General features: G+C 43.3%; 1 protein-coding gene across 1 annotated transcript in view; it reads right to left on the bottom strand.

Moving 5' to 3' along the window:
• LOC103049495 (ephrin type-B receptor 5) overlaps positions 1–27,470 on the bottom strand; it is a 172,729-nt gene that overhangs the window by 43,952 nt on the left and 101,307 nt on the right. Inside the window, exons 5-6 of the mRNA XM_088138560.1 lie at positions 25,052–25,207; positions 23,336–23,674 (exon numbers count right to left, since the gene is read on the bottom strand). Of these exons, the coding sequence (XP_087994686.1) occupies positions 23,336–23,674; positions 25,052–25,207 (495 nt within the window). The remainder of the gene's footprint in view (positions 1–23,335; positions 23,675–25,051; positions 25,208–27,470) is intronic.

Here is a 27,470-nt window from a genome sequence, read left to right as displayed (position 1 = left end):
AGCATTAATACCCCTCCTGGTAATGCAAATATGCAGACAAACTGCATGCATGCACCCACATTTGAGAGAAACTAGCTTGTGGATCTGTAGCCAAGCAGACATGGCCTTAAGCTTCCACATCAACTTCATTCTTAACTTTAGAATCTGAGGATCAGTGGTGTGTTCACTGCAGCACGACTCTAGAATTCATTTTATGCATGCCATCTCTCTTGAATACCAAGCGTGATCACTTGTCCCTGTTCTCACTTTTGTACTTTCCTAGCAAGTTCTATATGTTATTGGCATACCAGCTCTGCACCTAAAAACACTTTGATAATTTGCTGCCATAAGCCATCTCTGAAGATCTGAAGGTCCTCAATGTGGGATATTTTTTTTTTTAAATAAAAAGATGAGTGACTGCCTTCAGTTTGCTGTTTATCACATTAGGGATCATAAACTTTAATAAGTGAAACTTGTACGGCAGTCAAGAAAGCCAGATGGTGGTAACAACTCAAAATGAAGAATGGCATGGCTACTACTATTACTAATGATTAGCTTTACTTACTTCCTCCATTGTTTGACTACCCTTGTGTTACAGCAGGAGGTGTGTTCTCTTTCTCAAAAAAAACAAAAAGCCTCTCATGAGTTTATTTTTGCCTGATTTTTTTCATTGTGGACCTGCACATCATGTGATGGCTGTTGTTGCTCTCTCCTGTAATATGTAACAGCTATCAGAAGGTCATCAGCTTTCACATTTAATGCTCCATGTCCCTGGCTGTCAATAGCAGAGGATTTTTCAATGTTGCATCAAAAGTAAAATTCCTTTTGTTCATGGAGGAGAATTGGATGGTGCCATTTTCAGAGAAATCTCTTGGTCTTCTTTTTGTTTTTATTGTCTTTTATTGTATTTTGTAAGCTACCCAGAGCGGTCTTGAGTCAAGTGACCTCTAAGTTCCATAAGATGATAGATGATAGATAGATAGATAGATAGATAGATAGATAGATAGATAGATAGATAGATAGATAGATATAGTGCTGCTCTGAAAACACTGAGGAATATGACTCAGCATAGTTTTATTCCAGCATTTAAAAGTATTCAAAATGCCTCTCCTGATGCAAATGTCCTATATATATATATATATATATATATATATATATATATATAAACTGTATTATCAGTAAGGCTGCATTATTATCACTGAGATTAAAGAACCATTTAAGAGACGAATTACAATGACTTGCCTAAATCCAGGCCAATTAGTCTGCCCGTGGCAGAAATGAAGTTGTGATTATGTAGCTAAGCAGTATACAGGATGCCTATTTCCAAAAGCCACATCCAGCAAGATTATACCAAAACCTAGAGCAAACTGGAAGAGTAAGTTACAAATGTAATCATTCCATACTAACTGTCATATTCCCCATTCCCTACAGAAGGGTGTAATTCATGATAGATGTTACACATAGCCCTTTAATCACCAGCAAGGAATGACTCTTAACCCAGTTTCAATCTGTAGTTTATACAGTAGTATAAAGAAACATTTACATTATACCAAGCATGAAAAGCCAATGTAACAAGGAATAAATCATGATTTTCAGCATAACTCTGAATGGAATTTGTAGGCGTGAGGAAAATAATGCACGTAAACAGCACCACAGTGCCTCTTACGCAGCTCCCATGGTTGCACATTCAGACATTAAGCTTTATCTGTTCTAAGCATTCACTTAGATTCTGCTTACACTTCAGCAGCGCTATCGCTGTCAAAAGAGAAGTTGTCTATTGCCTAACCAGCTTTAGGGCCTTCAGAGGAATTCCAGAGGAGCTTGAATGAAGACAAATGATACACCATCTGCTAGAGGTATATGTTTAAGCAGATGGACCAGCATAAGTTGCAAACTCCTGAACACAAGGAACAAGAGCACCTCTGACCTAGCCATCTCTGCCCTACAAAAAGACAACCAACCAAATGATTCTGGGACTTTAATTTCAGAGAAGGGTGCGCATTCAGAACAGAAGAGGGTGGATAATCCTATTTGTGATGTGTGTAAATATCATCCATTGGGAAATCAGTCTCTTTATTTCAGGGCTTGGCAACCTATAGCCCCAGGGATACTATAAAGCTCTTGGAAGCCCTTCTGACCATACCTGCTGGAATCTAGTGAGTCAATGCTCTGACATTTCAAGGCAGGAAACTCATGGAAACCATAGGGGTAAACCCTAAAATATGTACACCCCGCATGGTGGTGGTGGTGGGGACAAAGAACCAGCTCCCCAAATACAGTGTTGCTCACACATGTGGATCCACTCACTTTGCAGCCCTCAGCTCTCTAAAAACAGTCTATGTGGCCCTTGACCATCTCCATGGCTTTCTACTGGAGAGTTTTAAAAATAATTTAAAAACACACTGCATGAAAAAAGTATTAGGAAGTTCCTGGTAGGACAGCACATATGGCCAGTGAGTCACATTTGCCTTGGTGGGTTACAATTCAGTCTACACTATTAAGCAATATACCATATTCCCTCCCCCCCCCCATAACATATGTGTACATCCTATGGCTTGGGCCACCATGTGATTCGATGTAGCCCCTCTATAGCCCATTATTCTGTTCCCCACCAGCAGTAAAACTCTATGCTGCTCTTATTCTCTGTCTTTCTCTGTGTGTGAGAGAATGGAGTTTTCATTTATTTTAAGCCTGGATGTGAGATTTGCCCCGTTCGACAGAGAAACTCTCGTGACACGTGTGGTTCACAAAGAAGGTTTACTCATGCGTAACGTAGTAGTCACAAGCAAAGCCAGGACTGGCTTGGTACAATTGCATCACTTGTTATATTCCCCCCTTCCCGCGCTTTTTCCCGCCTCGTGATCACGTTGCTGCTGCGGATTATTGGCCCCCCCAATAATCCCCCTTGATTGTCCATGATGGCAGGTTCGGTCAGGGTCCATTGTCCTTGATGGGCAGTCCCCCCCGGCTTGGGTTGGTCCCTCCCCGTTACGTGCAAGCCCGCGGGTTCTGTGCTGCGCGCGATCTTGTTTCGCTGCCTGCGGCCCCGTTCATTGTTGGCTCGCGCCGTTATCAGTTTATAGTTAAAAGCTTCCGCTGCGGTTTTCCTGTTTGGCTGGGCGCAGGTGGCCCGTTAATTAGCGGCGCTTTCAGTTCCTCTTTTCCTCGCTAGCTGCCGCCGGTGGAGTTCGCTGGCTACGAGCTTCCCCGAAGCCCCGTGCTGACCGAACCTGACATACCGCCCCCTGAAGACAAGTCCCCCTCTTAATTGGGCTACTAGGGTGTTGCCCCCCCATCTGCCATAACGGTGTGCCTTTCCTTGGCTAAGTCACTTATAGGATGGGTCCCCGAAGGTTCTCCTTCCCCTCCTTCCCTTCCTTCGCCGCTGCGCACGTCGAGCAGCTGGCCACGTACTCCCTCGTATCCCTCCGGAGAGACGGCCACCAGAACTGTTCACGCAGGAGGTGGAAAGTCCTAACAAACCCACAGTGTCCCGTAGTGTCCTCGGCGTGCCCTCTCCGGAGCACATCCACCCGGCAAGCTTCTGGAACGTAGAGCCTCCCCTTGTGCCCCCAGCAGGTCCCTTGTTTCTTCAGGGAGTCCTTGTTGTTTACTAACCAGGGGTCTCCCTCGCTCGCCTCTGCACAGCGCCGCCTCAGCTCCGGCTCGGCTCCCTTCCCCTGCTTCTCCCTTGGGGGTTGGGCTCCGCCTTTCGCCTCCAGCTGGGTCGTCCTTGTTGGGTCCCTGGATTCGAGCGGCGGCTCCTTCAGTGTCCTACAACCTTCCAGGTTCCCCTGGCCGCGGCCAGGTCCCGGTCTATCGCCGGTTGCTTCACTCACGCTTGGCGCGGACCAGTCGGCTCCCGGCGCCGCTCCTGCCCCCGCTCTTGATGCCAGTGTGATCGCCGCCTGCTTTGCCACGGGGCCCTCGGGTCCCGCTGCCACCGTCTCTGCTGTAGCCGACCCCTGCGTTGCTGCGGGGCCCTTCGTCGTCGATGCCACCGCCACCTCGGCGGTCTCTGACCCCTCTCGTTTGTTGGTCGCCCTCGGCGCCGTCCTCGTATTCGCCTGACGGGCGGTTGGTCGCCCGGGCCCCGCTGCTGTCGCTGCTGCGGCTTGCCGGCCCTCGGCTCTCTGTCGCGCAGTCGCCACCTCACCTAGCTCCGTGGGGTCCTCAGCTCCCGCGCCGCCTCCGCGGCTCAACCTGGCTTCCCCGGTGGTGCCGTCGAATCGCACCGTCTCTGCTGCCACGCTCTCTCGTGCGCTTGCCGCCTCGGCTCCTCTGCCGGTCTCCCTCGGCGCCGCCCTCGCCGCGTGTGCAGTTGGTTTCCCGGGCTCTATTGCCGCCGCTGCCGCAGCTCGCTGGCCCTCGGCTCGCCGTCGCCCAGCCGCCACCTCGCCGGGTTCTGTGGGGCCCCCTGTTCTCGTGCCACCTCCGCAGCTCGACCCCGTCTGCTCGGTGGTGCCGCCGAACCGCACTGTCTTGGCCACCCAATCGATGTGCGGGTTCTGGCGCGTAAGCCATGCCAGCCCCAGCACTAGTGCATGGCCGGCCCCCGGGGCAACTACTAAGCCTAGCTCCTCCCGGCTTGTCCCCACTGTCAAACCGACCGGCTCAGTGCGATACTGCGCCAGTTCCCCCCCTGCCGTCGATCCATCCAACTGGCTGAGTGCGAGGGGCTTCCTGAGTCTCCTCACGCTGAGCCCCAGCGCGGATGCCAGTACCGGGTGGATCAGGCAGTGGGTGCATCCCGAATCCAGCAAGGCATCGACTTTCGCCTCTGCTTCTGATCTCACCCCTTGAGGTGGACCCTGATCCTCATGGGCGAGTAGCTTCTTCTGTCCCGCCCTTCCTCATGCTGCCACTCCGTTGGCTGCTCTGGGGTGCGCCTCAGCGTCGCCGGCCATCGCCTCCCGCTGGCTCGCTCTCCCCTCCTCGCAGAGCCGGGCTTCCTCGTGAGCCAGCCGGCTCCGCTGCACACCGCTCCACTAGCTGCTGTCTCCTCCCAGGATCGGTCGGGGTCCCTTATAGCCGGGAATCGCCGGCCCCCGTCCTTTGTGCAGCTCGCCAAGACCCCCTGCCTCGAGGGGCACTGCACCATCCGATGCCCCTTGCCTCCACACCGGTAGCAGGTCCCTGCAGTCTGCCGGGCGTTTCCAACCTCGATCCTCTGCCGTCGGCTCCTGCGTCTCGCCTCCGGTGCCGCCTCACTTTGGTCCGCTGTGGCTGGTATCGGGGCTCGCGCCTCTCGCTTCCCCGGGTCTCCGGCATCCCCCGCCGTCTCCACCAGCCAGCTCCACTTCACTAGAGCCTCCAGGTCGTCCCTAGTGGGTGCTCCCCCCTGGATCTCTGAGTGGAGCCTGTCCTGCACAGGGAGATAGGTTAGTGGCTTGGGGCGCCCCAAGAGCTCGCTCCTTGAGCTCCTGAATCGGGGCGCTTCTGCTGGCCGCCGACCTCCCTTCGCGCTCCCCGTCAGGCTGACCACTTCTGCTAGCCTGGTCTCCACGCCGCCCTCTGCGGCTGCCCCAGCCGGGGCCCTGGGTCCGCCACTCCATGCCTCCCGCATGCCCGGTACAGCTGTTGTCTGCTGCTGGAGGTCGCCCTCCAGCCCGTCCAGCCTCTCCTCCGGCTCCTGGCTCCCGGACCCCGCGCCGCTGCTCCCGGGAACCGCATGTCCCGTCAAGCCCTCTGGCTCCGTCCCGCTGCTGAGTGCCCGCTTGGCGCCCCGCGAACTGGCCGTGGTTGTGGGTCCCCTCTTCCTCACGCTAGGGACTGGAGTCATCTGCGCAACCTCTGGTCTAGGCTCCGTGCAGTTTCTTGAGGTCATATCCTCACTGCTGCCGTTATCGCCCGATTCCTTCTTCGCCTGCGACTCTGCCCCTGGGGCCTTGCCCCGCCGAAAGATGGTCTGCAACATCACTTGGACAGCATCCATCCGCTGCTCGATCTTGGCCTCCAGTCGGGTGAATCGTTCCTCAAGCTCTCGGGCCTCGGGTTCCAAGTCACTACTCGTCGCGACCCCCCATGCTGGCGACCCGTTGGGGCTCCTGCCCCCGCCGAACGACCACCTGTCCTCTGGCGCCCTCTTGGCTGTGTCCGTGCGCCGTTCGCCCCGGACTGGTCCCGCCATCACGCCTTCGGATCTGGGCTCCTGGTAGCCCAGCTGGCACGCGGTTTCCCCATCGCTTGCCATCTCCTGGTGCCGTTAATCAATTCCTCTCCGGTCTTGGCTGCAGGGAAAGAAAGGTGAGCGCTCCTCGGTGTGTACCGGGTAGCACTCAATGTGAGTCCTGGCTTTATGTGAGATTTGCCCCGTTCGACAGAGAAACTCTCGTGACACGTGTGGTTCACAAAGAAGGTTTACTCATGCGTAACGTAGTAGTCACAAGCAAAGCCAGGACTGGCTTGGTACAATTGCATCACTTGTTATATTCCCCCCTTCCCGCGCTTTTTCCCGCCTCGTGATCACGTTGCTGCTGCGGATTATTGGCCCCCCCAATAATCCCCCTTGATTGTCCATGATGGCAGGTTCGGTCAGGGTCCATTGTCCTTGATGGGCAGTCCCCCCCGGCTTGGGTTGGTCCCTCCCCGTTACGTGCAAGCCCGCGGGTTCTGTGCTGCGCGCGATCTTGTTTCGCTGCCTGCGGCCCCGTTCATTGTTGGCTCGCGCCGTTATCAGTTTATAGTTAAAAGCTTCCGCTGCGGTTTTCCTGTTTGGCTGGGCGCAGGTGGCCCGTTAATTAGCGGCGCTTTCAGTTCCTCTTTTCCTCGCTAGCTGCCGCCGGTGGAGTTCGCTGGCTACGAGCTTCCCCGAAGCCCCGTGCTGACCGAACCTGACACTGGAAACAACTGGGAAGTAAGGAGATAGCAGCCACTGGGGATATGTATGTATTGATTGATTGATTATGTGCTATCAAGTTGTTTTCAACTCCTAGTGACCACATAGGCAGATTTTCTTCATGAGGGCCTATGTATGCATGTCTTAAAATATAACTGTAAAATAATTACATAAATACAGAGAACCATATTTTGTGTGTACGTGTGTGCACGTGCTCGTCTTTGACTTAGTGTTGACTCCTGGTGACTGCCTGGTCAAGTTCCTGCGATTTTCTTGGCAAGATTTTCAGAAGTGGTTTGCCATTGCCTGCTTCCTCGGGCTGAGAGAGAGGGACTGGCCCAATGTTGCCCAGATGGGTTTGTGCCTAAAGCAGGACTAGAACTCATGGTCTACTGGTCTCTAGCGTGGTGCCTTAACCGCTACACCAAACTGGATCTCATAGAGAACAATATTAGCATTTAATAAATTTAATTTCTGTTCCCCTGCCTGCTTTTAGAAATCTTTTTTATGCGGCCCTGGTTTCTTTTTCATGCTGTTCGACATGCTGTTCTAAATCTGGTGTGGCCTGTTGCCTAAAGAAAGTTGTACCCTTATCTTTGCTGTCCTACCAGTAGTTTTATAGCTGAATGTGTCAATATGCAAATTATAGATGTAGACACTGATACACAGACGTGGATACAATACACATATATATCTGCCTGAGACAGTAGAGGGTGGTGGGGGAAGCATTCATAATATGGAAGCTCCTTTTGGCTTAGCAATCACAAATTGTGCAGGTTACATATTAATCAGTTTGACTATGCATTAACTGATGAAAACCTTATGCCCTTCCCTAGCACATACTTGCTTGCTTTTTTCCAGCTATAATTGATGTACTTCCTACAGCAAGAGAAATTACTTCGCTGTTTTCCAGCTGAAACAAAGCTTCCATTTGCTGCATAGTCAATACACCCAGGGTCGTGCTTATCCCTAAAGTTTCCCTACTGGTTATTTTCTCAGCCTGGCTTGCTTTATGACCCTTATGCACCAGTGCCTCTGAATGTTACTGCCTCGATCTGAAATCCCCATCCCATGTTGGCAGTTCCTGTAGCTAGTTCTCCAAATCCCACAACCCTGACTCAGATGTGTACAAGGGACTCTTCCGGCAGATACAAGGCAGGCCCCTGTGTTTGCAAAGAGCTGTGGCAGCTATCGCTCATTTGGAAGGCTCCATTTCTTTTGCAAATCTTTTGGCATCCTCGAGCAGCTGTATCTGATGGACTCGGCACGTCACTCTGGGGCTCAAAGTTAAGTAAGCATTAAGGGAACATTCATATACTAGCTTATATCATGCACATGGGGCCACTTCACATGCTGCCTAACAAGGTCGGGAAAACATGCACACCATGGCTTCTGGAATTCTTTCCAACCCATAATAACAATTCTGTTCTAGGTCACATGATTAGAAAGGAAGAGAGGCTTAGAACTGAAAATATTCCAAGCTGCTCCCCCACAGACTCTGCCACAGCTATGCATGGGGAATTTTTTTCTCTGCATTTTTTTCTTCTGCAACTCCCAGCTGGACTGAGTCCATTTTTTAACTCAGTCTTTCTTTTGTCAGCTTCTTCCTCCACCCCAACTTTGGCCTTGTATTGTTCTGTTTTCAAAGAGTTGTCCTTATGACAGGTAGACATGACTCTATACCAGCTTCCATACTGCCTAGCTGCTTCCCTGTCTGAGCTGCTCAATGCTATGGCAGAATTGTCAGTGGAATTTCCCAAACTTATATTTCTGGGGGACTTCAGTTTGCCTTCTTTAGGTCCAGAATCAGAAGCAGGTCAGGAGTTCACAGCCACCATAACCACAATGGATCTGATTCAGGTTATAGATGGCCTGATGAAGACCTTCACTTTTAATTGTGGATATGGTAGCAATTTAGGGGTCCTTCTGGACTCACTTCTCTTGCTTGAGAAGCAGGTGGGAGTTGTGACCAGGAGGGCCTTTGCACAATCTTTCTTGTGTGTCAGTTGCTCCCATTTCTGAATCAGATAGCTCTGTTCATGGTCACTCATGCTATAATTGCTTCCTGGTTGAACTACTACAATGTACTCTAAATCTGACTCCCCTTGAATAGTATTTGGAAGCTACTGTGGTGGGGTACACCACAGTATGACCACATAACATCACTGCTGTTTTGGCTGCACTGGATCCCATTAGGCTTCCAGGTGCAATTCAAGGTGCTGGTTGTCACCTTTAAAGCCCTACATGGCATGAGGCCAGGTTACTTATGGCACAGCCTGTCTCCAATGGTTTCTGCCTGTCCCCCTGGATCTGGCAGGGTAGGAATACTCCAGGTCCCTTCTGTAAAATAATGCCATCTAGTGGGACCTAGGAGATGTGCCTTCTCTGTTGTGGTGCCTATCTTTTGGAAGGGCCACCCTCCTGAGATCCAGATGGCCCCAACCCTGTAGGCCTTCTGGAAAGCTTTTAAGACTTGGCTTTTCCCTCAGGCATTGTGGCCACAATGAAGCCCAGTATGTGTGTTACAAGGCAGTTGCATGACTATTAGTTGGCTTATGGCTTTTATACTGTGTTATTTTATGTATGTTTTGTTAACCACCCATATTTATTTGGTTAAGATGAGTGGCCATATACATTATTTTAATAAAATAAATAAATGATTACACATCCAATTAACTTCATGGCAAATAAGTGGTTCTAACAATGCCTTAGAAAAGTCCCATTTCTTTTGATTCCCTGCCTAAAGGCAAACAGTAAGTAAAATAAACTAGCAATGCAACATGTTTAGTAGGCAGCTGGATTCCCCGGTGGAATTATTTTTGCAGCCTGGGAGTTTTACCTCATATTTAACCTAACTTTACTTTTTAGTGATTTAGACACACAATTTCTCTTTGAGGGAGGAGCAGTCAATACTGTATCCACAGGGTTGCCACAAAAAAAAATTCCCACCTTTAAGGATGTAAAAGAAATCTACGTTGGAAATCTCTGGAAACAAGCAGTGAGATCTGCCCGAAAGTGCCACAGACAGCTGCATTGTCAGAGGGCTACCATCCTTCCACTGTTTTCCAATAAAAAAATTACATACAAAACCCCCAAATGTCTAAGAGAAATGTACTTGGAAGATCACATATCTCCCCCGCCCCCGAAAAAGAACTTAGAGTGGGAAAATGTATCCTTAACAAGCATGCCATACAGAAATTCATGTAACAAGGAGCAACTTCAGATATCTTCCTGGGGGGCAGGGAGTGGGGGAGGCTTCTTGGGAAATTTCCATTAACAACTAAACATAGTGAAAAAGCTGTAAACAACAGCAAAACAACCCTTAAAATATGTAAAAATACCTGACAAGTTGGACTAATGCCCTACACATCCCTGCCTCTGTCTTGCTCTACCTCAATATTGTCTTGTTCAATTTAAGTTAATTTTTGAGATACTTACGCTATATATTTTCTTAACCTGTACTATATCATCAGCTGTCTCTTGAGGAAGCAAAAAAACAAAACAAAACCCAATGCTGTTAATGAAGTGTAGGACATGAATTTCAGTGTCCTGAGGTGAGAAGAAATTAAAAACATGGTTTTGTTGGTCTAGATGACAAGGGTGTGAACATCCTGTAATATCTATTTCCACCTTTAGAGGCAAAAAAGAAAAAAAAAAAGGGGGGGGGAAATCATCCTAGTCATGCGGGTGATAGAACCCTTGGTGACTACTGGGTGAAACTGAGATTTTTTCTATCCTGGCTAGTTAAGACCACTAAGTATGACCGACATTATGAAAAGGTAAAGACTCCATGTATTCCTAGCAACAGTACAGAAAAGCTAGGCTGTGTCTTTTTCCAGAATGTTGTGGTTGGTTTGTTGGTTTGTATTTTCCAGATTATCTTACAGCTCTGAAAATTTCTTTCTGGTCTCCCATCAAAGTACTAACAAGCTCTGAGCCGACTTCTTCAGAATTTTCACATGATATACTTCAAGAAGAGGCACTGTATTACAATCAAGATTGTTTCAAATGAAATGTGGACTGGTTGCTAGTACCTGCCTCTATCTAGTTTTTATCTTCTACTGGACAGACCCAGTCTTGTTACGCTGAGCCACAGTACGTTAATTGCTGGGACTGACTACTTCAATATACTCGGTGTGAGCTTCCCTTGAAGAAAACACACAGGCTTTAACTACCTGCTTCCTAATAGAGATAGTAATTCTGTTCTGTGGAGTCCTTGGTGCTCTCTGAGGTTGGTTGTTTGATTGCAGATGTTTCGTTACCTGACTAGGTAACACCATCAGTGCTAGTGAGATGGGGTTTGCTCCCTGTTTATATACAGTAGCTTGCCCTGCCAGTGTCGGTAGGGTGTGGTTTTCTCCTTGGTAGTTCCTGTGCTGTATAGCAACAGGGAGCAAACCCCACACTCACTTGCACGGATGATGTTACCTAGTTGGGTAATGAAATGTCTGCAATCAAACAAACAACCTCAGAGAGCACCAAGGACTCCACAGTTCAACTCTGAGCTATAGATATTCTCTTCTATTGGTAAATCTGCTCTGGTTACCACTTTGATTCTTAAGCCAACTAAAAGATGCTGGATTTAGTTTTTAAAGCCTTACATATAAGAACTGAACAGAAAGTAAGATACCTTTAAGCTTTCATTGCCAAGTAGGTACATATGGGAAGAGGTAGTCTTTAACAGTAAAAAATATTTTATTGCCTATGTTAGTAGTAGATTATAACTTCAGTCAAAGCTTTCAGATATGACTCAAAAACACCTCTTTAATGAGTGCTCAGAACACTTGTAAAATCACCTTCTTTTATTAAAGTTTTGGCTGAACAATCCTATCCTTCTCGTATGCCAGTTGCTGTCTAACCCATAATTTTTCTACTGTTGTTGCTGGCTTAGATTTTTTTTAGAATTCTGTTTTAATGCCATTTTATTGTTGTAAATATTCTGAGTTATCAAGAAACTGATGTAATTATGTTAAATAAATGGGTGAATTCAGTGTTTGAATCATATTAAACCCACACCATCACCTGGCTATTCATCAACAATGGAAATATATAACAGAATATGAAAAAAGAATAAAAATAAGAATAGGATTTATAAATTTGAGCTTGATTGTAAATATAAGGTTTATTTAAAGGATAATTAAATTAATAGTAAATTATTTGACAGTAAACCCTATACCTTATCTCTTAACTGCTTGTTGAATTCACTGAGTACAGTTCATTTCTGTATAGGACAGACTCAATTTAATTATTTCTTTAGTATAAAATTTTTCCACCAACTACAGGCTTTTATTTTTGTCTGGTGGAAATAAAAGTAAAATCTCCTTTGAGTAGGTCTTGACTTGACCTGATTTCATGGAAATCTACATCTAGTTTTTTAGGGAACTGTATGGAAGTGGTTTGCCATTGTCTTTTTCCAAAATGGGTATAAACTCCTGTGTTATTATTTTATTTGTACACTTTTTTCTGAAGAAAGGGTAGTAATGCTATAATCCTCAATTTATGTCTCATGGACATTCTAATTACATTTGTTACTTTGTATTGTGTGAGTGGGACTTAGACAAAATAGAGTATATATTTTCTGTGCATACATGGATATGTGTCTTTTTATATGGATTTATGTATGTGCACATACATGATTACAGCCTCAATATCATAAATATTCATGTGTGCTGACCGTAAAAAAGAATCCATATATTGGAATATTTAGGAAGGAAAGAAGGAATATTATGACCACCAATGGAACCCTGCCTTGAATTCCAATAATCTTAGCTTTAAGGGATATTATAGAGGGAACCCAAAATAATAAAGAGATCAGAGCAGCCTATCTAAAAGGAAAGGTTAAAACATTGTGACCATATTTGTTTAAAAGAGAAACCAAGAATGTTAGCAGGACAGAGGCTTATACAACTATTCATGAAACATAGATACTAGAAAAGGCAGGCACGGTTTTCTCTTCAACCTGAAACAAATTGGCTACTTAAGATGGACACACAAAGAATTTCTCACATAACAAATTAAATCATGGAATTCACAACCACAACAGCATCATGAATACAGATGGTTTTACATCTAGGCAAACGTAGAGAGGCTAGGTTATCAGTGGCAATTATGATTAGGCAGCTACCAGGTCTGGGCAACCCAACTAATGGTGGTGAAGAGATACAGTGTCTGTCTAGATCAGAGTTCCTCAACCTCAGCAACTTTAAGATGAGTGGAGTTCAACTCCCAGAATTCCCCAGCCAGCTTGGCTGGCTGGGGAATTCTGGGAGTTGAAGTCCACCCATCTTAAAGTTGCTGAGGTTGAGGAACCCTGGTCTAGATGTTGGCAATTTAGATCTGGTAGCCTATACCTTGATCAAATTTTCCCATTCAGGGGCTTGCTTGTTTGCTTATTTGTTTGTTTGTTTATATATTTATATCATATATATATATATATATATATATATATATATATGTGTGTGTGTGTGTGTGTGTTTGTGTGTGTGTGTGTGTGTGTATGTATGTATGTATGTATAGATGTATATATATATGTGTATATCTATCTATCTATCTCCACCCATCTCACACAGTGACTCTGGGCAGCGTACATAATACAACAAAATACATAAAAGTAAAATACATAAAAACCAATAAAACCACAAATTAAATTAAAAATAAAGTAAAAGAACAAAACAAAACAAAATGGCGGCCAACATACAGAGAGTGCATCAGTTAACCAACACAGAACCATCCAGCAGGCTCCACTCTACCATGGGATCCCCAAGCTTGTTGACAAAACCATGTTTTGAGGGCCTTCTGGAAGGCCAACAGGGTTGGGGCCAGCCTTATGCCTCCAATTACTAGATACTGGGGACAAACAAGAGAAGGATTGTCCCCTCCTGCCTTGCCTATATGCTTTTCAGAAATCTCTGGCCAGCTCCTGCTCCTGCTCTAACTAATGCAGAAAGCTTTTCCTTTTTCTCTCTTCCTAGATCTCTTCCCCTCCCCTGCCTTTCTCTGTGTCCAGGCAAATCCTCCCAAATGTATGTGTAATTGAGGGAATAAAGCTAACTAAAATGAAAAGCTGCCAAAGGGGACAAATAAATGGAGGCGGGGTTGAGCTAGGACTATGTGATGGTGGAAGAGAGGCCTTGTTAGCATGAGCTGTCAATATAAATCAAGGGCAGCTCGTGTCACCCTCGCTCCTAATGATCCCAGAGAAGTGAATAGGGGAGGGGGAGAAAACAGCACACAAAGAAGAACCTGATCAGAATAACCATCCAAGGGGACCGTTGCTCTAGAGGGGAGACTTTCAGCACTCTCACGTCTCCTGAGTCTCCTCTGGGGGATGAACAGCTGAAGGAGCCCCAGGAAGCTCCCTGGAGGAATTGAGTTATTCTCCACATTTAGAAACAGACACAAGACATCCTGCTGGCCGCACACAGGATTAGCTGCTCCTTTTCGCCAGAACTAAGGGTGCTTCTGGGATGAAGGTTTATAGTACTATCAGACAAGACATAGTGCATCTATTCTGTCATTCTCTCCTTTGTGAATCTCTGCGTGTGTGTGGGTGGGTGTGTAGAAAAGATCCAAGACATAGTGGGAAAGCTGGAAGAAATAGAAATGGAAGACTGCAATGCCTGGACTGCTTTATAGAACTCTATGAATGTTAGGTTTATTGCAGAAAGAAAGCCCAATTTGGAAGCACCACTAAGAAAACAAAGATGAGAAAAAACTACCAATTGCACCGCGCATGTCAGGGAACAAAGGGCTTCAACCAGGAACATCTTGAAACGCTAACACTTTTGGGTAAATGCAGCAACATTTGTCCTTTCCTAATTTGGCCATTTTAGTAATACTGTTCTATCGATATTGATACATTTACAAATTAACATAATAAATGTCCTAAAACATTTTTCCATAATATTTCAAGGCATGGGGCAAATACGCTTATTTTGGGCCTATGTCACATTTACATATTTTTTGCTTATAATTCCAGGACATTTCTGTAATTCCTTGCCAAAATGCATACCTGAATGCATCTTTTCTCTCATATTAGGCACTGAAGTTCAAAAGTGTATATTTTTAAACTGTCAAAGTATGTCACAACATTATTTAAATTTGGTCAACAAAGTATAGGTAAAATAATTTAATATAAGTACCTGTAAAGTCTGGATCCTACAAGTATATGACACTAAGAGGTAATTAAAACTATTTCAAATATTTACTGGACTGTAATTGTTACAGTGAATTAAGAGGAGGAGAAAAGGAGTATCTAAGATAAGCTCCACATATCAAGTTATGAATTTCCTCATCTAATTAACCCTATAACCATTTATTTTCTTTGTTTTTTACATTATTGATAGTTTCTGAAATGTAATTCTGATTCCTGCTAACCTTAAGGAAGGCAGAAGAGCTTTCTACACTCAACGTTGGGTTGGCCAACTCTAGAGTCTGAAGTGAAGAAATGCAGGAAGACCTGTAATTCACATCACGTTATCTTCTCTCTATCCCTCATTTGCCTTCCCTTTCAAGACAGACAGGCAGGCACATTATTGTAACATTTGTTATAAAATGTTGTGAAATACAGGTTGCCAGGAACAGAATTTGATGGGAACTGGAAACATGCAAGGATGAGAAGAGACATGACAAAAGGTAGCCAGAAGAAAAAGGGAAACAATGTGTCATGTAAAAGGTAAAAAAGAGAGCTAACTGGGAATAAGAACTGACAGATAGCAGACAGTCAAATGAAGTCATAGTGATTGAGGCCACCTAATGAAAGAACTTCTTCAGAATAATATTATTTCTTTCTTGAGGTGGGAATGTACAAAAGTTACCTTGATTTTTCACCAACATTTATACCTTTTTGCATGTAAGCATGACATGTTATGCAGCACCATTATTTTCCCACACCCAGGATATGGCGGTTTTATTTTTTCCCAGTGTGGGTCCAGATTACTGGGTGGGAAACCAGTGTGGCAGAAGTCAAAGTCTGCGGAGTTACATAGGGGACCTTCCCTCTCAGATCATCCCTTTGCAGCTTTCCTTCCCCCTCCATCTCCCCAAGAACAGAGAGAATTGTTTGGACCTCTGGACCAGACTTTAAAGATAGTATACATGGAACAAGAAACTAGCCCTTCTTAGTTCACCTATGGAAGATGTTCCACCAATGAAAGGCACATCAAACCCCACCCATTCTGAATTGCTTGCATAACCCTGTTTGACAAAGCCTAATTGAATGCTGCAATTGTCATTCAAAAGAGCAGACAGAATTACAACGCTACACTATGTGCTTCACATTTTACTGAAAGAAGTGGAAGGAAAGCAGCATATTTTTAAGATAATTTGCTGTCATTTCTTGTCTTTACATCACAACTATAACAGTGTTATTAGCTCCACCCAGAAACATCTGCTTCTGGATGGAGGCTTTGTTATCAATATACTTTTGGTCTAAATGAGAGAACTAACCCAAGTGCTAGGGTGATGGGTGTGAATGCCTGTGTGTTGAATGGGGGAGCAGAAATTGGCAGTGATGGAATTGTCCAAGGTGATATCTGGCCCTGCACACATAGGTAGACATATACTTCACATCATCTTTATCTTAAAGCAGTTAGTGGGTGATCTGGACATGGAGGACATTAGACCGAATAGCATCCTTCAGCCGTTTGCTACCCTGAGTAAACTGGCTCATAATAAAACTGGTTTTAAAAATCCCTTTCCAGATTTCAACTCCTTTCTCCACTTTGGCCACACTGATAGCCAGGCATTCTGATTGAACATGGCTCCTGTTTGCTGCGGCAACCACATTGACAGACATTACCCAGGATGATCTGTTCTTTCAGGACTCCCAAGAGTGACCCACTGCCACTGTAATTAAGTCCATCCACCTTTTGCTGGTTGTCCTCTTCTTCTTTTTTCTTCTACCTTCCCCAACTTTATGGATTTCTCAAGGAAGCTGGGTCTTCACATAAAGTGATAATTTGAACCTGGCCATTTGTGCCTCCACTGAGAACTCTGGATTGATTTGTTCTGGAGTCCATTTGTTTTCTTTTTCCAGAAATGCTGAAACAGAGTCTCAGTAGGTGGGTTGTCCTAGCCCCCTTATTCACCTGCATCAACATCTCCCTACAGATCCCCAAAGAATGGAACAACCATGTTACAACGCCAATATATTGAAAAGGCAAGAAAACCAACCTGGCTAACTACTATCCAATCAGCCTATAATTAGTAAATTATACACTAAACATTTTTACCATAAGCTTGCTGATTGGATGGTTCAAGAAAGGATTCTAGCAGTGGAAGAAGCTAGCTTCAGATCAGATTTTTCCATTACTGACTAATGTTGCACCAACTTGCTGCAAAGTATACTAACCCTCCTGGAGATGCTCTTTATGCAGCTTTTATAGATCTGAAAGTGGCATTTGATTCAATCCCTTGAGAAAGTCTGTGGCAAACTGGCAGCTTCCTTTATTGATTGCCAATTCCTATAATTAATTATGAAAGTACTACACCAAGCTTCAAGGTACTACAATGTAGCTCCAATGTTCAAATAATGGAGAACTGACTGATCCTTTTCTAACTTCTAAGGCAGTCAAACAGAAATATATTCTGCCTCCCCCCCATTTAAATGTATATAAACAATATTAATATCCAAGTAGTTTAATATAAGCAATATTAATATCCAAGTAGTTTTGGGATGTCGTTTTCACATGTTAGTTTCCTACTGCCATCCTTAAATGCTAGAAATTAATCATGTGAAAACCAAGGTGATAGCATTCAGCAAGTGCCATGCTCATCACTCCCACATTACTAAGATAACAATGATCAAATTGAGCAGGGAAAGGCTTTTCAATAATTTTATATTTATTTCCAGATCATCTTCTTCCTGGAAGCTTTCACTCCTCAAACCTTTACTTGTGTGACCAAACAGCCTTCAACATAGTAATTAGACACTCAGCTGTAGGGGCCACAATTATGCACCCAAAGTAATTAAACTTTTTAAAGCTGAACTGCTAAGGCGCTTGCTATATGGTGCGCAACGTTCAGTCTAAATTCTAGAGATCTCTACTTTGAATTCTCCATTGTAGCTAATGCACACCTCTGACCTGAGCTTGGCTGCATTTCAATTGAAGCTCCATTATGACTCTGCCAGTTGAAGTATTGTCTTTAAAAAATCTCTAGCTCAACAGATACCAGCATCCTTGGAAGAAACAAATGATGGATGATCTGGTTCATTGTGGGCTGACCCCCCAATCTCTATCTATGCTAGGCTTGGATGAAGCCTGGAGAGAGCTCAAGCAATGAATTTTAAATCTTGATTTACAAAATGATAAAACCATCATTTCTCAGCTCCACTAAAATGAGCTAATGCATCCTCCCTTCACTACTCCCAAATATCTGTACTGTTCATTACTCCCATCCATAGGAGGTCCTTCCTATTGGCAAACCTGGATGCTTTCCCCTCAATTGTTCAGATAGATTCAATGGTATGCCTTATCAAGAGTGTTTATTCAGTTTATTTAGTTCAGACTCTGACATTGAAACAGTAGCACATGTACTTCTGAATTGCCCCATCTACCATCTTGTTAATCTCCCCTCATATTACAAACTATTTAGATCATTCTCACAAGGCAGTTGTGAATTACCTACTAAACAACCAGGACTGGGAAATCTCTGGAATCATAGTCAAATTTTGTACTCTAGCAATGACAGTTAGAAGGTTTTGGACTTGATCAGTCTTCCAGATATGTTTAGCTCAGACATGAATAGGCTTTTAACAAACATCTGAGATATTTTTTAAAAAATGTGTGTTTTTTATATATATGAATATTATTTATATTCTTATAATATAAATATTATATTATTTATATATATATAAATATATATGAGCATATATTTTAATAAACTTTTAACTTTGTTTTCTTGGCTGTCCATTGCCTGTACAATTCTGATCTTTGTAGGCACTGACACATCATGGGGTATGAATAAGTTTTCCAAGACCTTCATTACCATCTGTGATGGTATGTGGGAATGACTTTGGGAGACAGGAGGAAGATCCCCAGCTGAGGCAACGGTCTGATAAGAGGCAGCTCAGTCTCCAAGTGGGGGAAAAGCATGGGAAGCATTTTAGAAGAGACCCTCCCTAGTTTTCTGGAGACTAAAAAGAGAGGAGGGGAAAAATACTTCCAGCCCTGCAAGATTCTGTTTAATGTAATCTTACAATAACGATAGTGTTAATGCTTTTGGTTGTGCTTCTTGTCTGGACTACCTCAAAAGGCTAACATCACCCTACTATTCACTAGCTTGCAATATAATTCTTGATTGCTGGCTCCTTTACTGTTGATAGTCTGTCTTAAAGGCAAAAGCTATCCACCACTTAAATAACTTCACTGTGAATTCTAAGTCTGGTTGCTATACTTGTTGTCATCAGTTTGGTTTTCTATTTAATCTTAATCCCATTTTTAACATGCTCCTTGACTTTCATTATTAGAGCTTCCAGATCATTTCCATTTTCAACTATCAGAGTAGGGTCACCAACATAGCATATGTTTTTTTTTTTCCTCCAATTTTAAAACCATGTTTCCCCAATCCAGTCTTTATACACAGCTTTACATCTCCCCACAGACCAGGCTGGAGATAATGTGAAAATGTGGAGCCAGTCTTGGAGGCTGATATGCCTGGATAGGACAAAACAGGCTGAAGCTGAACCCAAGCAAGACAGGGTTACTTTTTGTTCAGAAGAATTCTCTACCAGTTCCAATTATAACTCTAGATGGGCTGGCACTTCCCTCAAGGAGCAGGTTTATGACTTGGGGTCATCCTGGACTCATGGTTACTACAGGATAAGCAGGTGGAGGCCTTGGATTTTTCCAAGTTAAGTTCACACCAGTTGCAGCACTAGCTGGAGTAGAAAGCTCTGACAATGGTAACTTATGCATTTAGTACAACACTATGGGACTAATGCAATGCATTTTATTCAGTGCTGCCTTTGAAGACATCTGAAAGCTGCTATTGGTGTAAAATGTAGCGTCCTCCTTGTTGGTTAAGGACATTGTGGGAGTTGCCACAGCCATGTAACACCGGCACTGCATTCCTTGTTTATAGGTTTCCAAGTACAATTCAAAGTGACGGTTTAATCCTATGAAGCCCTACATAGTTTGTCTTCTAGACATCTTCAGCACTGTCTTCTTCCAGAACCATAGAATTGACTTGCCTATGTGTGTGCTCCCCAACAAAATCTGTTAACATTCCCCCATTATTGGGAGGTTAAGGGGACAGGGGCTTGCAGACATTGTGACAGTACAATCTTCCTCATGGAGTGCACAAACAGAGCTTTTCCTGGGGACATTTGGGCAATGATGAGTTGGTACCCATTTGTATGGCTATAATGTATTATTATTGTATTGTGATCTTGGCTTTACCATTGTTTTACTGCTGTAAGCACTGGGAGTCCATACAGATTATAGCAGTATATACAGCAGTCAGTAAAGGACTGACATATATGCATATATACAAACATACATACATATATTTTGAGGATAAGCCCAACACAATAAGGACCTAATCACTGAGGAATAAATGCTTCCTGGGAGGTGGAACTTGCCACTAAAGTTGTTGCTGGTGTTTGGTTACCACTGAGGGAGCCACACCAGAGATTCCCCCTTTGCTTTTTTTTTGGGGGGGGGGCAACAAGGACAAATGTTGAACTTTTCAAGTGAGAGCCTTATCTCCTTTCCAGATCATCTTATCGCAGCAGTAAAAGGCATAGGTGGCTTGCAAGTGCTGTTGACAAATGCCAGCTCAACTAACAGGAAAGAAGGGAAATGAAGCCTTGGCCAATAGGAATTCAATCTCTTTGTTCAACATTCAACTAGATTTTCAAGTCATTAACTGGGGATGGGGACTCCAGAACGGCTTGAGATTCTCTTACTTTCAATTCCACTAGTTACAGTGAAGGAAGTGATATAGATGACCTTGAGTAAATGTATGGGACCCTATGGCTAATGGTTCAGGGAGTGTAATATCCATGCTGAGGTCACCTTGACCAAAGCAGCTCAGTGTCAAAGTAGCCACATCATCTGGCTTCAGATAACATTTCACCCAACAGAAGTAGCAACACACATTTTGACCTTGCCTTTCTCTTCTGAACTGTGGGGAAAGATGTAGAAGGGATTTGTGCTTTTGATATACAGAGTTGGAAGCTAGAAGCAATTTACACCATTGTTCAGCCTGTAAACCTGTTGGAGATAAAGATGCTTTTTATTTGATTGTTTTGCTTATTTTCTATTTTCTGCCCATTTACTATTATTCCCTAAATTTTCATTCATCTTCATGGATATCATGGGGTTCATGGGGTTAAAAGTGTAAAGGGCCAGCAGTTCAAGGCATAAATGTGCATCTTCTTCCCTATTCAAAAGTACAGAAAACAGTAAAAGATGGACCAGAATAACTTCTGATTAATGGAAAGAAGAGAACTTCCTTTTTAGGAAGGCAGTCAAATCACTCGCAATGTATGTTTCGCCTGAATATGCCATCTTCTGTTTTGTCCTGGTTTTATAAAAGTTTCCTTTTTCTCAAACTTGTTTATGCTTTATACTTAAATTATTTTAATTTTGCTTTGGTGGGTTTGATTATTGTTAGCTGTCCTGAGTTACTTGTACTTATTGGAAGAATGGAATATAAATTTATAAACAAATAAATACAGACATACATGACTCCAAATATCACACATTGTTATAGCTATGCTGTTTGTGGCCTTTATCCACAAAATAAGGACACACACAAGAAGTTCACAGGTATTTATGGCATTCATAATCATGAATCCCCAACTTCCCAATTCATTCTACTACCCTGTTACAAGAGTTAGGAGAAAACTACTGCCTAGATAAAGCCAAAGGACAAAATTGCTATTTATTCTTACATCAGACACCCCCAGCCCCCTGCCAAAATCAGACAAAAGGTTCCATTTCTCATAGCAACTGCTCCTCTACCCGATATGGTTGGCTACTCTGTCAAGCAACTAAGGGGGAAAAAAAAAACCCCAGACATACAATCATCTGACTGTGCTAGAATGGGAGGAGAGGGAGAGAGAGGAGAACAGTGACTCTGATTTTCAACAGATTAAGCTATGAAACCAAATTCTGTAGTTCTGATCTCACTTTAGCTATAAATTCATTCAGTGGCCTTAAGCAATCCACTGTCTCCCAACCTCAATCTTCCCATCTATAATATGGATCGTTGAACAACTATATAAAGCATACTGAGTGTGTAAAAATACTGTAAAATTTCCAAGTAGGAATAGCAGTTAGCATCTTAGTACCTGCAGTAATAATAAGAGAAAGGACATTATCCTGAGAATCTAATAGGATTGGCTGGTCTAAGAGACACTGATGCCTCAGATGGTAAATCCAAATAGCATGACTTTAATAATATTCAATATTTACATAGGTTTTAGAACGTTCCAAGTATTTCATACAATATACTGAGCCAAAGATTTCACTTCAAAGATCTTTTTCTGAACTGCAAAGGCAAGCCCTTTCTCTTCTGCCAAGTTTTTGGGGAGTGGATACAAACAAAATAAAAAGTTGTATCAAGGGCCATGAGAATATGTGCCTTGCCTTGGCAATGCATGATAGCTTTATCTTCCAAGGTTGTAGCAACTCCCTTTAAATATGAGAAGTTAATAAAACGTATTGCTGAATTGTACTGAAAAATTTGATGACATGACTTACCTACCCATGAAGTATTACAACCTGTGCACGGTGCTGCAAGCTGTAAAAAGTGCTCAGATGTATTGGCAATGGGGGTCTGTAGACACCACTGACACTTCTAGATGGTCCCATGAAACCTAAATGTAGAGCTGAAATCTCATAGGATTTCAAAATCGTGCAAGATTTATTTTTTCATATCCTTTCAAAATCTTGCAAGGTAATAAATATTTGGTGATCTTGCTGGAGTTGGACCATTAAAAAAAAGTATTTTGGGGTACAGTGCCCCACCCTAATGCTCCCTTTCCTCCAGTGCTAGGTGACAAGAGTGTCCCAACATTAGGCTCAACATCACAAGAATGCACCCTGAAATACATCTGTGCACACCTTCCACAACATAGTGGGCAAATAGGGAGAGGTGGAGGCTATATGGAAAATAAGGAAATGGACATTTGCTTCTGCTGCTTGCACTTTCTGTGACTTCATACAGCCACAAGATGAAGATCCAGGGTAAGTTTTTCAGGAGACTAGGAGGACAGAAACATGAGCATTTTCTACCCACTCACCAATTTCACCCAGCTCTGTTTCACATAAATTGCCCTCACATCTGAAAGGTTGATGTTTGGTCATAAATGGTATCAGGCTGAGGTTCTACCTAAAGTTTGCCTCCCACACTGCCACTATTAGTGGAAACCCACTGTTTCCTTTGGTTTCATTTCATGGTCATCCACCTCTGAATGACAGCAAGAAGAAGGATAAGAGTCGCAATTGAAAATAGAGGAACAAGAGGGGTTAAAAGAAGCGATGGTGGTCAACAAAAAATGCTCCTCACCTGACTGGCTGGTGCTGACATTGATGGCAGCATAATGTGGAGAATCTGGGCTCAGCTCAGTCACGAGATTGACTGCCTGGATCTCAAAGGTGTACTGAACACGGGCCAGGAGGTTGGACACTTGCACCCGGCTCTCGGTTAGCCCCACCTGCCGGGGCTCAAACTGAACACTGTCCCCACAACGGACACAAGGTCCTGGAGAGCCAGTTGGGCACACTTTACAGATGACATTGAAGAAAACATCCTTTCGACCACCCAGATCCTTTGGGAGACGCCAGGTCAGAAGGACATTAGATCCAATAATTTCATAGCTGAGGTCCCGAGGGGCTGATGGGATGCCTACAAAATAGTGGAAAACAAAATCCTGAAAAACTGTAATAGAAAAAAGTCAAACACAGGGGAGCAAAGGTAGGCGGTGTCATTACTGTATTTCATTATCTCTGGAGCAAACCAAGCAAAACGTAACTAGAGAGAAACCTTTCTCAAGGAACAATTTTAACCCAAACTTCAAGGATGAAAACTACACAGTGTGGTACCCCAAAGCAGCCTACAGCCATAAGAAATTATTTCCAGATTTCAAGAATTGCTGCTACTACCACCAATAGGGAACCCCACTTCCATTTCCCCCCTTACCTCTTAAAATCCCCACCACATTTTGCTAACGGAATGGTAAAAATGGGGAAGGATTTCAATTTAGACCAGCTGTCACTGCCCAACCCAGCCAGGCAATTTATTATTATTTAGGTATTCATGAATGTGAACTTAATTTCAGCATTCACTATATTTCTGCTTCGCTGGGCTTTTCAAGATTTTTTTAAGTACAACTTGAGTTTCAGCAAAGAATCTTGTGGCACCTTAAACACAAACAAATTTAATATGAGCATCACCGAAACAATGAATGTCACTGAATCATGGCTGGGCACATAATGCTTGCCATGGGGATACACCTTAAAAATTAATTGATTTCCATCCTATTGCTCCTTTAAAAAAATAGACAATTCCCCGATTGATGGACATTCTATTTAACTTTTAAAGATATGTCCAGAAAGCAAATAGCACTGATGGTGAACGTGAGGTGGGTTGGTAGGTAACAAAGGAGAAAGCAGATGTGATCAAGAACGCCAGAAGAGAAGAATCAAGATGGGGACCGAAGTCTCTGTGGTTATATTGATCACTTTGGATGCTACCAATGGAAGCCCAGTATTATAAAAAGTTACATTAGTCTTTAAGAAGCCACAAGATACTTTGCTGTTTTTGAGGTCACGAACCAATGGAATCTGCAGTACCACACACCACTTTCCACCATCACCTTCATTTTCAAACATGTCTTGAGGTCATATTTAAACAGCCACTTTGTGAATGAGTAACCTCCTCCTTCCCCACCCATCAATCATCTGTTCCTCATAGCTTTAAATAGGCAACTAGCCTAGGAAGACTGGGGATTCCTGTTCTTTCCATGGTCCTGTGCATGAGGAAGTTCCAAGAGGACAGTTTTGGAAACACACCTCTCTAAGGATGAAATGTAACAGAACTGGACTAGAGGCCCTGAGAGAAGAAGAGAACGAGGGGCTTGAGGAAGAAACCAAAACACAGGGAAGGAAGAATGGAAGAAGCTGGAGGAAAAGAAGCAAACAGACTGGGACAGAAGAAGAAGCCAAGGTATAAAAGGAGACAGGGACAAAACTAAGCCAATCCTCCTCATTCTCAGATACTTACTAGTACAGGGGGCATCTGAGATGTCTGAAGAAGCACGGTAATAGTGAGTCTGGCAGGCACATTCACGGGAGCCCGGGATGGAAGCATAGCTGTGGGTAGGGCAAGGACTGCAGGGCGCATCTCCCGCCGATGCTTTGAAGGTGCCCCTGGGACAAGCTATAAATATAAAGGAGACAGAAATGGAGAACAATCTGTTCAATTTCAGCAGATCAGCAACTCTTTTGTGGGTAGGTTCTATTTTCCAGCTACAGCAGATGATAAAACTGTAAATGTTACTGAACACAGAAATACCTGCAGAGATTTCTAGTCCATCCTTTCCCAGCCTGGTACCTTATTTCCAAAATTCCCAACTGGCATGCTGGATGGGAATTCTGAGAAATCCAAGGAGGCATCTTCAACCGTGGCTGTGACTAATGCTAGTATTAGTCCCCCCTATTTTCCTATCAGATCTAATTCAGTGTGATGACAGAGAATGACTTTAGATATATATGAATTTCTTGCGTATGCTGTCAGAATAATCAGGGTGTCTGCAGAAATGGTCGCTGGCTTCAAAATGGGGCACATGACCAGGTGAACAAGGCCCCACCCCTTTTAAACATGTGACACATGCACTGCACACACATGAAAAGAGGCAGGGGTTTGAACACGGGTCACACTCATTGCTTTGAAGCCAGTGATCATTGCTGCGGACACCCCAAGGATAAAATAAAAAATATCTTATACCTAAAGGCACAACTTGGGTAAAAAAAAAAAAAAAACATTGAAGGCTACCCTCATAAATGCAATACTCTTTTGTGTGCATGTGAAATCTAAAAAAAGGAGTAATCCTCAGTGTTTGATCTACTACTATTAATAAGACTTTTTGAGAAATAAAATCAAACCCTCCAAGTATCCAAAATTCTCCACCCAAGACCATAGTTTCAAAACAACCCCCCTTATATATTTAATATTATTAATATATTTCAATATATTGTTAATATTTATAATGATATTAATTAGTGTTATTATCGATGCCTGCATGGTCACAAATTTATATTATATTTTATATTAAATGCTTACAGTATGTGATTTCCTTAACATGGCTGATTTAAGTCTGATTTGAAACCAGGCATTTCTAATTTTACCTGTCACAAAGGAATGCAAGATGCTGAAACTAGAGTTTCTGTCAAGCACACAGGATCCAACTGTCTTGTGTAATAGACATTTATTTTAGCTGAGGATACTGTTTCCTAACAGTGACCAATGTTGATGTCCTTAAAGAAACAGCTGAGATTAAGAAATGAAAATGTTTTCTTTCCTTTGGTTGGGTGCTGACGAAATGCATATTTGGAAACATTGTGAAAATAAACAACACCCCAAAAACAACAGTAGTCTTTCTACTAATTAGAAGGCAACTTCTCCTATACTTTTATAACAGGATCCTATAGTATTCTAACCATAGTATCCCAAATACATCTTATTTACTTCTAGATACAGAGTTTCTGGAAACAAACTCCACTGAAAGTGTTAAGTATCTCCTTGAATTCAGTACTCCCAAGCACTGGTAGAGAATCAAACTTTAGAGTTCAGACCACAGATTCTCTTTGGAAACCACTACTTTTTCTTATTAGTTTTTTTTTAAAAATAGAATTAGTTTTACTAAATTCAACATTATTGGATAAAAGAAGACACCCAAACGGCTTCTGAAAACGACTGACATTTTAAAAAATCACTGATAAGACCAAAGTTTTGAAGTTCATTGGCCATCTTAGAGTTGTCCAGGGGAAGGGGGGTGGTGAGGGGGCAAATGAAGAAAGCCGCACTGCGTGCAATTCCCAAAGGGGCGGAGCTTGCATTACAACAGGGTGATGCTGCTTTCGTCATGTGGGAGGAAAGCCTTCAACCCTGAGGATGTCTCTAAGGATGTCTTACAATTACATTAATTATGCAACCAGCAAACCTGGGTCTGTACCTGTACCGTGCTTCAAGAGAAGATTGTCTAAAAACTCAGGAAAAGCCATCCTGTGCTCCCTGATAGGAGAAATCCAAGGTATAAATATACTCAAAAATGTTACTCAGGAAACTTGACAATATGAACCAGTGTTGAGTAGGATATGATTTACAGTGTAGATATTCTTTTTTTTTTTTTTTTAAGTAGGAACTAAATCCAAAAACATGATGGTTCAAAACACTTCATTTTCAAGGAACCTTTATGTGGTTCCTCCCCTGCCCCATGAATGCCAGTTTAGCAACATTATTTTTAACAAAGGATCAACTTTTCATTCTGCTTTTATTAGCTGCAGCATATAATTTAACTGGAAGGGGGGCAAAAAGACTGGAAAAACAGGAGCTAGAAAATCTCTACGCATTCTGTGGAATAATTAGATATCCTATTACATTAGCAAATATAGGGTACTGCCATACAGCTACCTCCCGTGCT

The sequence above is a fragment of the Python bivittatus genome, unplaced genomic scaffold (genome assembly GCF_059951505.1).
Source record: "Python bivittatus isolate LINGU-HERP-01145 unplaced genomic scaffold, Pbiv_v1 ctg000270_np1212, whole genome shotgun sequence".
Taxonomy (NCBI): domain Eukaryota; kingdom Metazoa; phylum Chordata; class Lepidosauria; order Squamata; family Pythonidae; genus Python; species Python bivittatus.
This window is presented reverse-complemented; position numbering and strand designations above follow the sequence as displayed.